Source organism: Triturus cristatus, chromosome 6, assembly GCF_964204655.1.
Source record: "Triturus cristatus chromosome 6, aTriCri1.1, whole genome shotgun sequence".
NCBI lineage: Eukaryota > Metazoa > Chordata > Amphibia > Caudata > Salamandridae > Triturus > Triturus cristatus.
The window spans coordinates 808,166,661-808,179,971 of record NC_140589.1 but is presented as its reverse complement, the minus strand read 5'-3'; the positions used below and the strand labels follow the sequence as shown (position 1 = coordinate 808,179,971).

The 13,311-nt window shown below is 42.5% G+C and overlaps 1 protein-coding gene across 1 annotated transcript in view; it reads left to right on the top strand.

The window, feature by feature from the left end:
- MTR (5-methyltetrahydrofolate-homocysteine methyltransferase) overlaps positions 1-13,311 on the top strand; it is a 456,618-nt gene that overhangs the window by 121,251 nt on the left and 322,056 nt on the right. The window contains exon 9 of the mRNA XM_085611389.1: positions 12,450-12,550. Coding sequence (XP_085467515.1) covers positions 12,450-12,550 — 101 coding nt within the window. The remainder of the gene's footprint in view (positions 1-12,449; positions 12,551-13,311) is intronic.

Here is a 13,311-nt window from a genome sequence, read left to right as displayed (position 1 = left end):
AACTATTCTAATATATTCTTTACATGTATTTATGTGTGCAGCAACAAAATTATAGACACAACAGCACTAGGAAAAGGAAGAAGCAGGGAGTGGGGGGAGGGGGAGGGGGGGGGAGATGGGCAGAATGGCACACATGCACAATTAAGTACAACACACATATAGACTAACAATGGCCAAAATGAAACACACCAACAAAGAGCACAAGTCACACAACCTGCCAACATCACACCACTGAACGAGCATAGAAGTGAAAACCACGCTGCATTCATAGAGGATGTGTACAAAGGCCAGTCGTTGGTGTTGTGGGATGTCTGCTACCGTGGTCATCATGGATGAGATGCCCAGCATGTGGCACATGGTCGAGTTCACTGTGTGTTATGTTGCCAAACGGCTGCTCCTCCATCCCATAAGCCCCCACACTTTTGTACGGTGAGCTGTTGTATCTCGAGCACTCGTACGGCACACCATTGTAATGCCTATTTGCGCATCTCCTGCTACATTCCAACTACAACATCACAGTGCTGTTTGGAGGTGGTGCATGCCACTTTACAACATCGACTGCTGCTGCTCTTGTAACAGGCCACACCAGAACACAGAGACACACTTAGCGCACTTCCTGTACGGATAGGCACACCCCTGCACTGACCTGTGAACGACAGACCAGCACAAGCCAGTTGTGCATGCAGGAGGATGCGTACGTAGCTACACATCCAGGCTCACTGCCAACGCTGAGGTGACAGCACACTGTGATGTTGCAGGGCTCGTGCCTATCATGCTAAGACAATGACCACAGGGACACACTTACTAAGATGTGGGTTTGGGGGGCATTGGCGGTCCTGCAGTTGTTGACACGAGTCTTCTGGCCCTCATGGGTATCCCTGTATCATGCTCATTGACTCTATGGCACCTGTGGGTGTTCTGGTGTGGCTCTTGGCTGTGTTTACTTTCATGGTGCAGGTAGTTGTCCTGCTTAACACCAGCAGAAAGCAGGTGTAAAATCCCTGGTGCTAACGTGTCTTATCGCAGGAATTTGTTTCGCTTTGCAATTGGTGTGAAAGTTGTGATGTGATTTTTTTCGTGTGCACAACAATATACGAACTGAGCAGTGTATCTCGTCAAGATCCAGCACCTGACGCACTATTCCCAATCAATATAAATACAATGAGATTTCTTAATAGATTTTGTGTGTACACTGTAAGTGCAGGCAATACCTCAGTGCAATACAATACAGGATTTGAGTATTTAGAATAAATCGCAAAGGTGCACCTCGTGTCTTTTTGCACGGTAACGGCTACTCTCCATTTCATTATCAGCACTTTAACGGAAGTAAAGTTGAGATAAATCTAACACACTATTCAGAAGTTGGTGCAAACTGCAGATATCACCAGTATTCCAGCGATAAGTGCCCCAAAATTTAACACCATGGTGGACTCCATCAAATAACAGTAATAAGAACAAGAAAGAGTCACACAGCAATTAAGAGAACAACCAAAAACATTATTAATTTTTTTTTCAAACTTTATTTTTTATAATAATAAATATATAAACGATAAACTATTTTCAAACTTTATTTTTTTATTAACATAAATATAAACAATAAACTAATAAACAAAATGTAACAACAATAATACAAAACAACAAGGCGGAACACTCATGTGAGAACCACGGATGTCGACGACAGACCTGGAAAATCAGAAAGATTGTTAAAAAAAAACCAACATGGTATTCTCAACAAAATACCACAAGAAAAAAAATAACAGATATATAAAATGTATACAGCTAACAAAATTTTATAAGTTTAACTTACAAAAACTGTAAATGTTGCAGCTTTAAAATATTTACCGAATCTGAGGAAATTTTTTTGCAGAAGGCACCACGCCCACAACGTTTTTCTTCATTGGTGAAGAATTTTTTAACTTTTTCCAAGGGGCAAACAAAGACCAATGGCACCTTCTTCATTCGCAAGATTTGCCAAAGAGTTCTGTTACGAGGGGATCCTAACAAAAAATACTCGTGCGGCACAGCAAGTATGATGAAACACGTAAGGACCCTTCATCCAAACAATATTGCACGAGAAGAGTGCAAACAGATGAGAAACACTCCTGTTCTGTATCTGTAAAAAAGAATCACAAATAAATGTATATTAATAACTTTCAAATTTATACTATTCCATTACTGTACAAACACATTTTATATAAAAACTGACTAAGAAACTATAGCCCTGAACCACAAGTGTGACGATCGTTAAAACACTACATTAATAGTGCATACTACTTTGAAGCAGTTCATGCCCTAAAGCCTACCTCACTAAAAGACTACATGCTAACTGACTAAATGATTACAGTACTATAAGGAGACACACTGGGTGAGTGACAGGGTGTTTGCTAGAAGAGTATGAATACTAACTAGGGAATTGAAGGTGTGAAACTCAACTGTGTAGGTGATTAGAGGACTGCATCCATACTGCATAGGCATTTAAAGCAGTCCATGTGCTAAGGCCTGGCTCACTGCATGACTACTTGGGCACTGACTGAATGATTAGAGTACAGCAAGGAGAGTGCCTAGGTGAATTTATAAGTGCTAGGCTTTTCGCACAGGGAATGGATTAGTACTTGGTACTGAATGGGTCACTAGAGGAGTGCAAAAGCAGTCACAAGTGCTGGACTGTATGGATACTGACTAGGAAATTTAAAGTGTGAAAGACAAGTGTCTAGGTGGTTAGAAGACTGCATGCATAGTGCATAGGGGTTTGAAGAAGTCCATGTGCTAAGGCCTGGCTCAGTGCATGAATACTTAGGCACTGACTGAATGATTAGAGTACTGCAAAGATAGTATCTTGGTGAATTTATAAGTGTTTGGGTTTTAGCACAGTGAATGGATTAGTACATGGTGCTGAATGGGTCACTAGAGGACTGCAAAGGGAGTGACAGGGTATTTCCTGGAAGTGTATGGATACTGACTAGGGAATTGAAGGTGAGAAAGACAATTGTGTAGGTGGTTAGGGGACTGCATGCATAGTGGATAGGGGTTTGAAGCAGTCCATATACTAAGGCCTGGGTCACTGGAGGAGTACTTGGGTACTGACTGAATGATTAGAGTACTGCAAGGAGAGTGCCTGGGTGAATTTATTAGGGTTTGGCGCAGTGAATGGATTAGTACATGATGCTGAATGGGTCACTAGAGGAGTGCAAATGGAGTGACAGGGTGTTTGCTGGAAGTGAACGCATACTGACTGGGGAATTGAAGGTGTGAAAGACAAGTGTGTAGGTGCTTAGAGGACTGCATGCATAGTGGATAGGGGTTTGAAGAAGTCCATGTGCTAAGACCTGGCTCAGTGCATGAATACTTAGGCAGTGACTGAATCATAAGAGTACTGGAAAGACAGTGTCTTGGTGAAGTTATAAGTGTTTGGGTTTTGGCCCAGTGAATGGATTAGTACATACTGTTGAATGGGTCTCTAGAGGACTGCAAAGGAAGTGACAGGATGTTTCCTGGAAGTATATGGATACTGACTAGGGAATTGAAGGTGTAAAAGACAAGTCTATAGTATGTTAGAACACTACATGCATACTGCATAGACATTTGAAGCAGTCTATTTGGTACTTAGAAACTGACTAAATAATCAGACTACTTCTAGGACAGTGCTCAGGTAAAACTTTTAAATTTTCAGTTCTGCCACAGTGAACAGAATAGTACATGGTACTGCACCTTAGTGTCAAACCCTGACTCATTTTATCAATGCATAAGCAAAGACTAGCTTCTAATGCTACTAAAACTTGACAACATGAGAGGTTTTAAATTAGTTATCTGTCAGCAAATACACAATGTTACCAAATGCTTCTCTCACAGTGGTTCTCAAATGCACACATACTCACAGTGTAATTCTAGACAACAACCACTATACCTAGGAGTTTACCAAAAATCATTCACTACTGTGGAAGTGGTAAGCGAACTGCACACAATCTTCATATTTCAGGACTGCACTTTTGTGTCAAAGCCTGACTCATTTAATCAAAGCATAAGCAAAGACTGGCTTCTAATGCTACTAAAACTTCACAACATGACCGGTTTTAAAACAGGTATATGTCAGCAAATACACGATGTTACCAAATGCTTCTCTCACAATCCTTACCCAAATGCACACAGACTCACAGTGTGATTTTAGACAATCAACACTATCCTAGGACTGTACCAAAACTCATTCACTACTGTGGAAGGGGTAAGGGGACTGCACACAATCTACATATTTAAGTACAGCACATCCGTGTCAAAGCATGACTCATTTAATCAACATATAAGCAAAGACTGGATTCTAATGCTACTAAAACTTCACAACATGACAGATTTTAAAACAGTTATCTGTCAGTAAATACATGATGTTACCAAATGATTCTCTCACACTGATCCCAAATACACACTAACTCACAGTGTGATTCTAGACAAGCACCACTATACATGTAAACATCAAATCACAATCCTTCGCACATAAACTCAAAAGCAAACACACATTTCTATTGGTTAAACATTTCAACCCTTTCCAACTGAAATACATTTCAACCCTTCCCCCAATCTGCCTTCTGCCTGTTACCATAGAAACAGGTCATGGAACACTGGACTGAGCTTACAGGTCACAAGTTCAGCACACAATGTTCCTACACAAGACAGGAAGTGTGCTTGACTTTTCAACATATCAACATATCATATATAATGTTCCTTACAATCTGTTTTTGTTAACCAATAACAATCATACCTTTAAAAAACAAAAATATACACCCTACCTTTCAGTGTAGAAAGTTGTTATACAACCAATGATTTCTTGTCGTTTTTCAAAGAACGTTGCCGTGGATCCGCGCACCCACCGCAAGAGAATCCATGCATCCAACGCGATAGGATGCGTGCGCCGTGCGCGCATTTCGCCGCTTTTTTTTTTAAAAAGGGGGGCCACAGGGGGTCCTTCTGGGACCCCCTAAGCAGATCTAGAGGGTCAGAATTTTTCCACTCTGCCCCCTTTATATCTTTTACACACTTATTCACCTTCTATCTTCAGCCTCGCTTCTACCGAGGCAGAAAATGTCCGCCAACAGTTCCTGGTTTCGAATGTAGAGAGACGCTCGACAGCCAATTAGCATTCAGCGCGCGTTCGGGAGGGTGCGCGCTCCGTTCGGGGAGGGTGCGCTTACGGTGCGGGTACGGTCCGCGGATCCTCGGCGGCCATAGATATCACTAACTTTTTTACCCTAATTTTCTCAGGAACTACTGAACAGATTCACACCAAATATGCAAAAGGCACGAGTCCAAACTGAGGACTACCTCTTTGCCAAATTTGGTGTCATTCCATTCAGCGGTTCGGGCTGTAGCTGCGACAACAGATCCTATGGGAAATTGCATGGGGAAAACGCGTTTTGGGACCCCCCCTTTTTCTCGGCCCCCGCTTCACGGATCACCACAAAACTTTCAGGGTAGGAGCGGAGCGGAGCTGGCCAAAAGTTTGGAGAATTTCGCGAAGATTCGTCAATCGGTGCCAAAGATATTCCCAATAGAATGTTGCGGATTTCCTATGGAAAATAGGTCCTAACTATAACTATCTACTGGCAACCGCCTGTAGATAATATATATATCTATATAGATAGATAGATAGATAGATAGATAGATATATATATATATATATATATATATATATATATATATATATATATATATATATCCTCTTGTTTCTCTCGAGTATTTCTTTGCCACTCCTTAGCGAGAGCTGCGTCGCCACGAGGGACCTCTCGAGAGCAGGTCCTGCTACATCCATCCAAAAAAGACGACGCCGTGTGCGGTTCAAAGCTTTATTTAAACTGCCGTTATCAAACGCGTTTCAACTGCAAAGCGAAGCCAGAAGCGAAGCGCACCGCGTGCTCACTGTGCGCGCACGGAACGAACTGCGTGAAGTGGGCGCGCACGGCACGAACGGCGTAAAGTAACTTAGCATTTAAAAAACCGTACAAATTCACTGAAAAAACCATAGGTTTCACACACGTTATAGTTAGGAATTAGCATTTAAAAAACCTTGCAAATTCACTGAAAAAACCATAGGTTTCACACAATTTATAGTTAGCTGTACATTTCACTCGTAAAAAACCAATGAAATTCCACGTTATAGTTAGTGCAGGCAACTATAACTCACGCGACCGCAATTCTCTGCTGATGCTAATACTGTATTTAGACACTTATTTGCCCATGTCTTCTTCCATTAAATTTTAGCTATACATATATTACAAATATTTTATTTTCATAAAGACACATATGTCATTAGCAGAGGATTGCGGTCGCGTGAGTTATAGTCGCCTGCACTAACTATAACGTGGAATTTCATTGGTTTTTTACGAGTGAAATGTACAGCTAACTATAACTTGTGTGAAACCTATGGTTTTTTCAGTGAATTTGCAAGGTTTTTTAAATGCTAATTCCTAACTATAACGTGTGTGAAACCTATGGTTTTTTCAGTGAATATATATATATATATATATATATATATATATATATATACAAGAAAACGTTAGACATTGCCGATTACGTTCGCCTGAGCGCGACCTGTGCGAGATACAGGTGCCGGGACCCGTTAGTCAATTACAGAAACCATTGTGAATACAAAAAGACTCACACTTCAGAATTGGATTCATGAAGTTAGTTGTGTTTGTTTAAACCAATGCAACTAACTTTATGAATCCGATCCTGGAGTGCGAGTCTTTTTGTATTCACAACTGAAAATACAATGGTTTCCTGTAAAAATACAAAATAAAAGGAATAAAAAAAAATAATATATATATATATATTCACTTAAAAAACCATAGGTTTCACACATGTTATAGTTAGCTGGACATTTCACTCGTAAAAAACCAATGAAATTCCCCTGTTATAGTTACTGCAGGCAACTATAACTCACGCGACCGCAATCCTCTGCTGATGATGTCAGATATTACATCACTGTATTTAGACACTTATTTACCCATGTCTTCTTCCATTAATCTTTAGCTATACATATATTACAAATATTTATTTTTCATAAAGACACATATGTCATCAGTGATGTAATATCTGACGTCATCAGCAGAGGATTGCGGTCGCGTGAGTTATAGTTGCCTGCAGTAACTATAACGGGGGAATTTCATTGTTTTTTTACGAGTGAAATGTCCAGCTAACTATAACATGTGTGAAACCTATGGTTTTTTAAGTGAATTTGCAAGGTTTTTTAAATGCTAATTCGTAACTATAACGTGTGTGAAACCTATGGTTTTTTCAGTGAATTTGTACGGTTTTTTAAATGCTAAGTTATGTATTTATAATTTTTTTTTTTCCAGGTTTTTCACCGTGCGCGCACCGTGAAATTTATTTCTGTTTTTAAAATCGCGAGGTGCGCGCACCCTGCGCGCGCGGTGCGCTTCGCGCACCGAGCACCCAAGGTTCGCAGTTCGTGCCGTGCGCGCAGGCTGCGCGCACCTCACGATTTTTAAAAAATAAAAAAGATTGTTTTTTCCTACCTTGGGGGTCCTTCTGTGACCCCCTGACCAAGGCTAGGGGGTCAGGAACTGTCCACTCTACCCCCTTTTCACGTTCTCCACCTTTTTTTCCACCCCCCTCAGACTGCGAGAGACAAAATGGCGACCGACACTTCCTGGTTTCGACCGATTCGAATGTTTACCGACATCTAACAACCAATCAGAATTGCGCTCGCGCACGGCAGGGTGCGCGCACAGTGCGCGCACGGTGCGCGCGTATAGATATTGATATGCTTTTAAATGCTATTTTCTCAGGAAATACTGAACAGATTTACACCAGACCTGCAAAAGGCACTTCCTTGACCTTATGGCTACCTCTCTGCCAAATTTCACGTAATTCTGTTCAGCCGTTCGGGCTGTAGCTGTGTCTAAAGGTCCTATGGAAAATAACATGGGGAAAACGTGTTTTGGGACCCCCCTTTTTTCTCGGCCCCCGCTTGACGAATCACCCCGAGACTTTCAGGGTAGGAGCTGAGCGGAGCGCCCCATTAGTTTTGAAAATTTCACGAGGATTCGTCTACCGGCGCCAAGGTTATTCAAAATAGAATTTTGAGATTTCCTATGGAAACTAGGTTGTAACTATAACTATCTACTGGCGACCGCCAGTAGATAAAATAAATATATATATATATATATATATATATATATATATATATATATATATATATATATTTTATTTACATATACATGTATATTTATTTACATATACATCCATGGTGCTTACATAGCCCCACAGAATCCCCTTCGAAAACTACAGAATTTAAGCCATGCTGGGACTGTTGCAAACAGACGTCTCTGACACACCTGCACAAAGTATGCCTTTGGTGTTTAGGCTGGGGGCACGACCACAAGTTGTGCTAAGAATGCACCCTCATGAACTGGAAGGCAATGCAAGAATGTGAAGTGTGTTGCCAAGCAAAGAAAGTCACTGTGCAAGCCCCACTCCTCATCGAAATCGAGTGCGCTAACTCTTTTGTCTTTCCTGCTACAGTTCTTTGTCATACACAGAGTATTTGGGTAAGTCCAGATTGAAGTTGAACAGGAAACACAAAAAAGCTAAGCAGGACTCGTCCCCATCCTACAACTCTCTAACTTGCCCTCTCATTATGATGTAAACAATCTCTCCTGGCTTGCAGAAGGTCAGTGTGCTGGATACTTCCCCTAACACTGTATTGGTTCCCCCCTCTTTGACCACCAATGGAGGAAAGTTCTTCTTTTGCCGTGATTAGAGGTGCAGCTTTTGGACCTACAACTCCATTCTGAAGGGAATCAAAACAAATGTTCTCACATAGATGTTAAATCCTGGACAGGCTTCCCTTGAGCTTTTGCTGCAGTCCAATGAGACCTATGGTGGCAAATTGGTGGGCATTTGGGCGGTGCCTTGTTCTTGCCCTCCTGTGATCAGACAGCTAGGCAGGCGCCTTAGGCTGGCGTAAGGTAACCCTCATTTTATGACTCAAAAACCGACTACAGTCAACTGCTTCAAGTATCCACCTGCAAGATGAATCCAAATTTGTTTCCCACAAACCCCGGACAGAGAATCGAAGCGATATTAGTTATTTGGAAACGTATGTTCTCATCTGCCAGGTCTGTACTCGATAATACTTTTTGCTTGGGTCAGGCATTTGCCACCAGTGTGGTGCACCATTGTTATGCTTGAATGACATTTATGAGCTTATCTGGGGATGTCCAGGTGTTCATTCAATGTTTCCCTTTTGACGGCTATCGTCTGTTTCGCGAAAAGGCAGATTCAGTCCTGGAACACTTTAAAGAGTACTGAACTACAGTGCATTCCCTGGCCCTTTAGTTGTCTACCAAGCAGTTTATCCAGCAGTTCAATTTCTTTTGAGAATGCTCCACAGAAGGTTGGTGTACAGGCAGTGCTAGGACCTTCCACCCCCGCATCAGGCATCCCAGTCTTATTGAGGTCAGGGACAGGGTTTGAGCAGACACCGTACACGTTATCAAGGGCAGCAATATCCTTGTCCCCCAAACCTGCACCTTCAGCCACTAAGCCGCTTTACATTTCACTTAGTTGCACATGACCATCTAGGAGGCCAGATCCAGTGGTGGCAAAGAATCGTTTCAGACAGATGACTCTCTGAATCTTTCAATGGGACCATTTCATTTCTTTACGACCACCACAACTTCCCCCATCTTCTCCCACACTTCAGGGTGGTTTTCAGAAGAGCGCCTGGTCATTTCGTTGCAGGAGGTACAGACTGTCTTGTCCAGGGGAGCCATAGAGAGCGTTGCAGATCGGAAATCGGGACTTGTCATTACTCCTGATATTTCCTCCTGCAGAAGAAGAACAGAAGCCTTAGCCCTAGTTCAGATCTCCACCCTGTGAATGTGCAGAAGTACATATGCAAGATGCTCACACTGGATCAGGTTCTGTCTGCCCTCGCCCAGGACCTGCAAGACTCATATTTTCATATACCCATCCTGCAGTCCCACAGACCTTACCTGTGGTTCAAGATAGCCATTTTCAATTTAATATTCTATCCTTCAGCCTCATCAGTGACCTTTGGGTGTTCACGAAAAGTGTGGTAGTGGTCGCTACACACCTTTGGAGGTTGGGGAGTCCAATTTTGCCCTACCTGGATGACTGGCTGTTGAAGGTAGGGGTGTCTCACTCAGTCATAGACCACTTCAAGATGACGGTGAACCTTCTGACATTGTTTGGTTTTGCAGTCAATGTGCCAAAGTCACACCCAACATCTTCGGAGAGGCTTCCTTTCATTGGAGCCATTCAGGGTATAGTGCAGTTCAGGGCCTTCCCTCCGTCCAACAAGTCCAGGACATTCGGGCTACTATCCAGTTGTCTCGGTCTATATCCTTGAACACAGTGAAAGTGCCTCTAACACTTCTTGGCCTCCTGGCCCTCTCCATCCTACTTGTCAACTGTGTCAGGTGCAATATGCAGGCTCTGTAGTGGATCCTAAAGTCTCAGTGAGCTCTGCAACAATAGAACCTGTTGGATTTCATCTAGGTTTCAGAGGCGAGTGCAAAGGCTCTGTTGTGGTGGCTGCTTGACCTCAAATGGACCAGCGGCTGGATATGTTTGCAGTAGTCTAGAACAAGCAGTGTGAAAACGTCTGCCCTTTGGCTTTCCCAAAAGCACTTTGTCTAAGAAATGCATTCAGACTACAGCAGAGCACAGGACTCCTGTACTACTTTCCACTTCTGCCTCACCTGCCCTGTGTTCTGAAAAAGATCACAAATGACTGGGCCCATGTCATCCTAGTGACTTTCAATAGGGCCAGGCGATTGTGGTACCCAGAACATCTGGGCATGAACTGATCAGGCTACCACTGCTGAAGGGGATACTTCTGCCGCAGCAGCAGGGAAGGGTTCTGCACCTGGACCTGCACAGTCTTCACCTCCATGTTTGGAGATTGAACGGTAGCAGTTTACTATGTTCGCTCTCCCTCTTGAGGTTGTGTATGTTAATCTTGCTGCATGGCATCCCTCTACAAAGACCATTTACGCCAGACTCTGGGACAAATATGTGGTCCTGTATTTGTTCAGGAAGGACTTTCAGTGAACACTATTAAGGGTTATTTGTTGGCACTTTGAGCCTTTTTACATTTGCTCGGCCAGCCGTCCTTGTTGAAGTCGCCTGTTAGGATGAGGTTTCTAAATGGTTTAACACACACGTGTCCTTCTAAACACTTTGTGTTGCCACAATAGGATCTCAATTTGGTCTTGACTTTCCTTTAGTGTATTCCATTAGAGACGATGAACAACTGCTCACTGTGTCTACTGTCTCTCAAAACCACCTTCCTAATTGCAATCAGCTCAGCTCATCACATTAGTGAGCTCTAGGCTTTCGGTGCAGCCACCCTACGCCACCTTTGTCCCCAGACAAACTGATGTTCAGGACCAAAGCTGCAGTTTTTCCACAAGTCATCACTCCTTTTCATGTTGGGTAATCTATCACCCACCTGCATTCTTTGCTCCAACATACTCTTCGATGGACGAGGAGCGACTCTTCTGACTTGACCTTAAAGAGCCACAAGCTTTTACCTCAGTCACACCACAGGCCATTGGGTGGGCAGTCGGGTTTTTGTCGGGTTCTCTGGGGAAAAGAAAGGCAAGGAGGTGCCGAGAGGACCCTGTCAAGGTGGATAGTTCTTTCCATTAAGATCTGCAACACAATATCCTAAAAACATCATCCTCAAAGATTGAGGGCCCATTCCACCGGGGACAAAGCTACTACCATTGCATTGGCATGCAGAGTGCCTGTTCTGGACATCTCCCAGGCTGCAATGTGGGCATCTGTGCACACGTTCATGAAGAACTACTGCTTTAACGGCCGAGTCTGACAGCTAGTGCATTCCACCTGTTCAATGTTGCAGGACTTTTTGATCTGAGCCCACTCAGACCTTCCACCTTGTGAGGTACAGCTTTGGTATCTATTCTAAAGGTGAGGAATCTGCAGTTAGAAGCATCCATTGGAAGTCATGTTACTTAGCTTTGGTAATGTGATACCTTCATCAAAATGTCTTTACTATGTTTTATTCTACAGTTGTATACTCAAGATTTCAGCATAGCCTCCACCTTAAGCTTTGTGTCTTCTCTATAACTACTAAGCTTAGAGTGACAGAATTATATTTGGGCATTGAGTATTTTTTAAACTTATTGGCTGACCAACATTACTCCTAGCTGGCACAGGTAAGCTTAGAAAGTTTTTTTTTTAATGAGCTGTGTCGTGTGCTGTTGAAAAGTATGTGGTGGGATATTGACTTTTCTCTCACAAAGATAAAGATGGATGCGGATAAATGGGCTGGATGGATGGTGGAGCGAGCCTAGTTTCGAAATATGTACTATTTTATGTATTTGAGAGCAAAATATTACAAAATCAAACTAATGACTTTTCATGATCTTTTTCTCCCACTTTTTAAGCATTGGTTTGAATTGCGCATTGGGGGCGGTTGAAATGAGACCCTTCATAGAAGCCATTGGGAAGTGTACAACCACCTATGTCATCTGTTATCCAAATGCAGGTGGGTAAGACAAGCAAGGCAAACCATTGAAAAAACTGGTTAAAACAAAAATAGAAAAATAACATTGATGCTATGAAATCAAACAAAGCAACTTTCATAGTTTTGAAAGGGGGAGTCACTCAAGTCATTGTTTGTTTGACTTTAAAAACATCATCACGAAACTATGGGTAGATGTGTTTCCAACAATGACCACACTATGCATACTAAGACATTGGAAACAGCCAAGTGACAGTAGAGGAATGGTCTACAACGAGGGCAAATATAGCATCACACGGCTTGTGATATATAGTAACAGAAGGACACACTACATACATTTGAAGACTGGGGAGACTTTTTGCATTAAGCTATGCGAACTGCTTGGGACTGTCTATTTCACCTGGCTAGCCTGAGTATCTAATTCTTGAGCTGCATTTTTGACCCCTTAGTTTCTTCTTCCTCTCTCCTTCCAAGGGGCAGATTAGTGCGCTTCTGTAATGTACAGACTCTTCCAGTGCTGTAAACTAAAGCATTTGGAAGAGATACCATCCATGTCTTGCATCAATCCAGCTCCTTTAGGACTCCTCACTCCCATTCTTTGCAGGGCTTAAGACCTCTCAGGAATGTTCCACTGCTCCCCTTAGAATCCTCTATTTCTGACTCAGTGAAGGAGTTAACACTTTTCACTAACAATCATATTGTCAGCTTGTTATTCAAAACTAACTTGTGTTTGGAGTACAAGTCAGTCCCTTTTATTATCTTTCAGGCAGATAAGGACTGCTGCA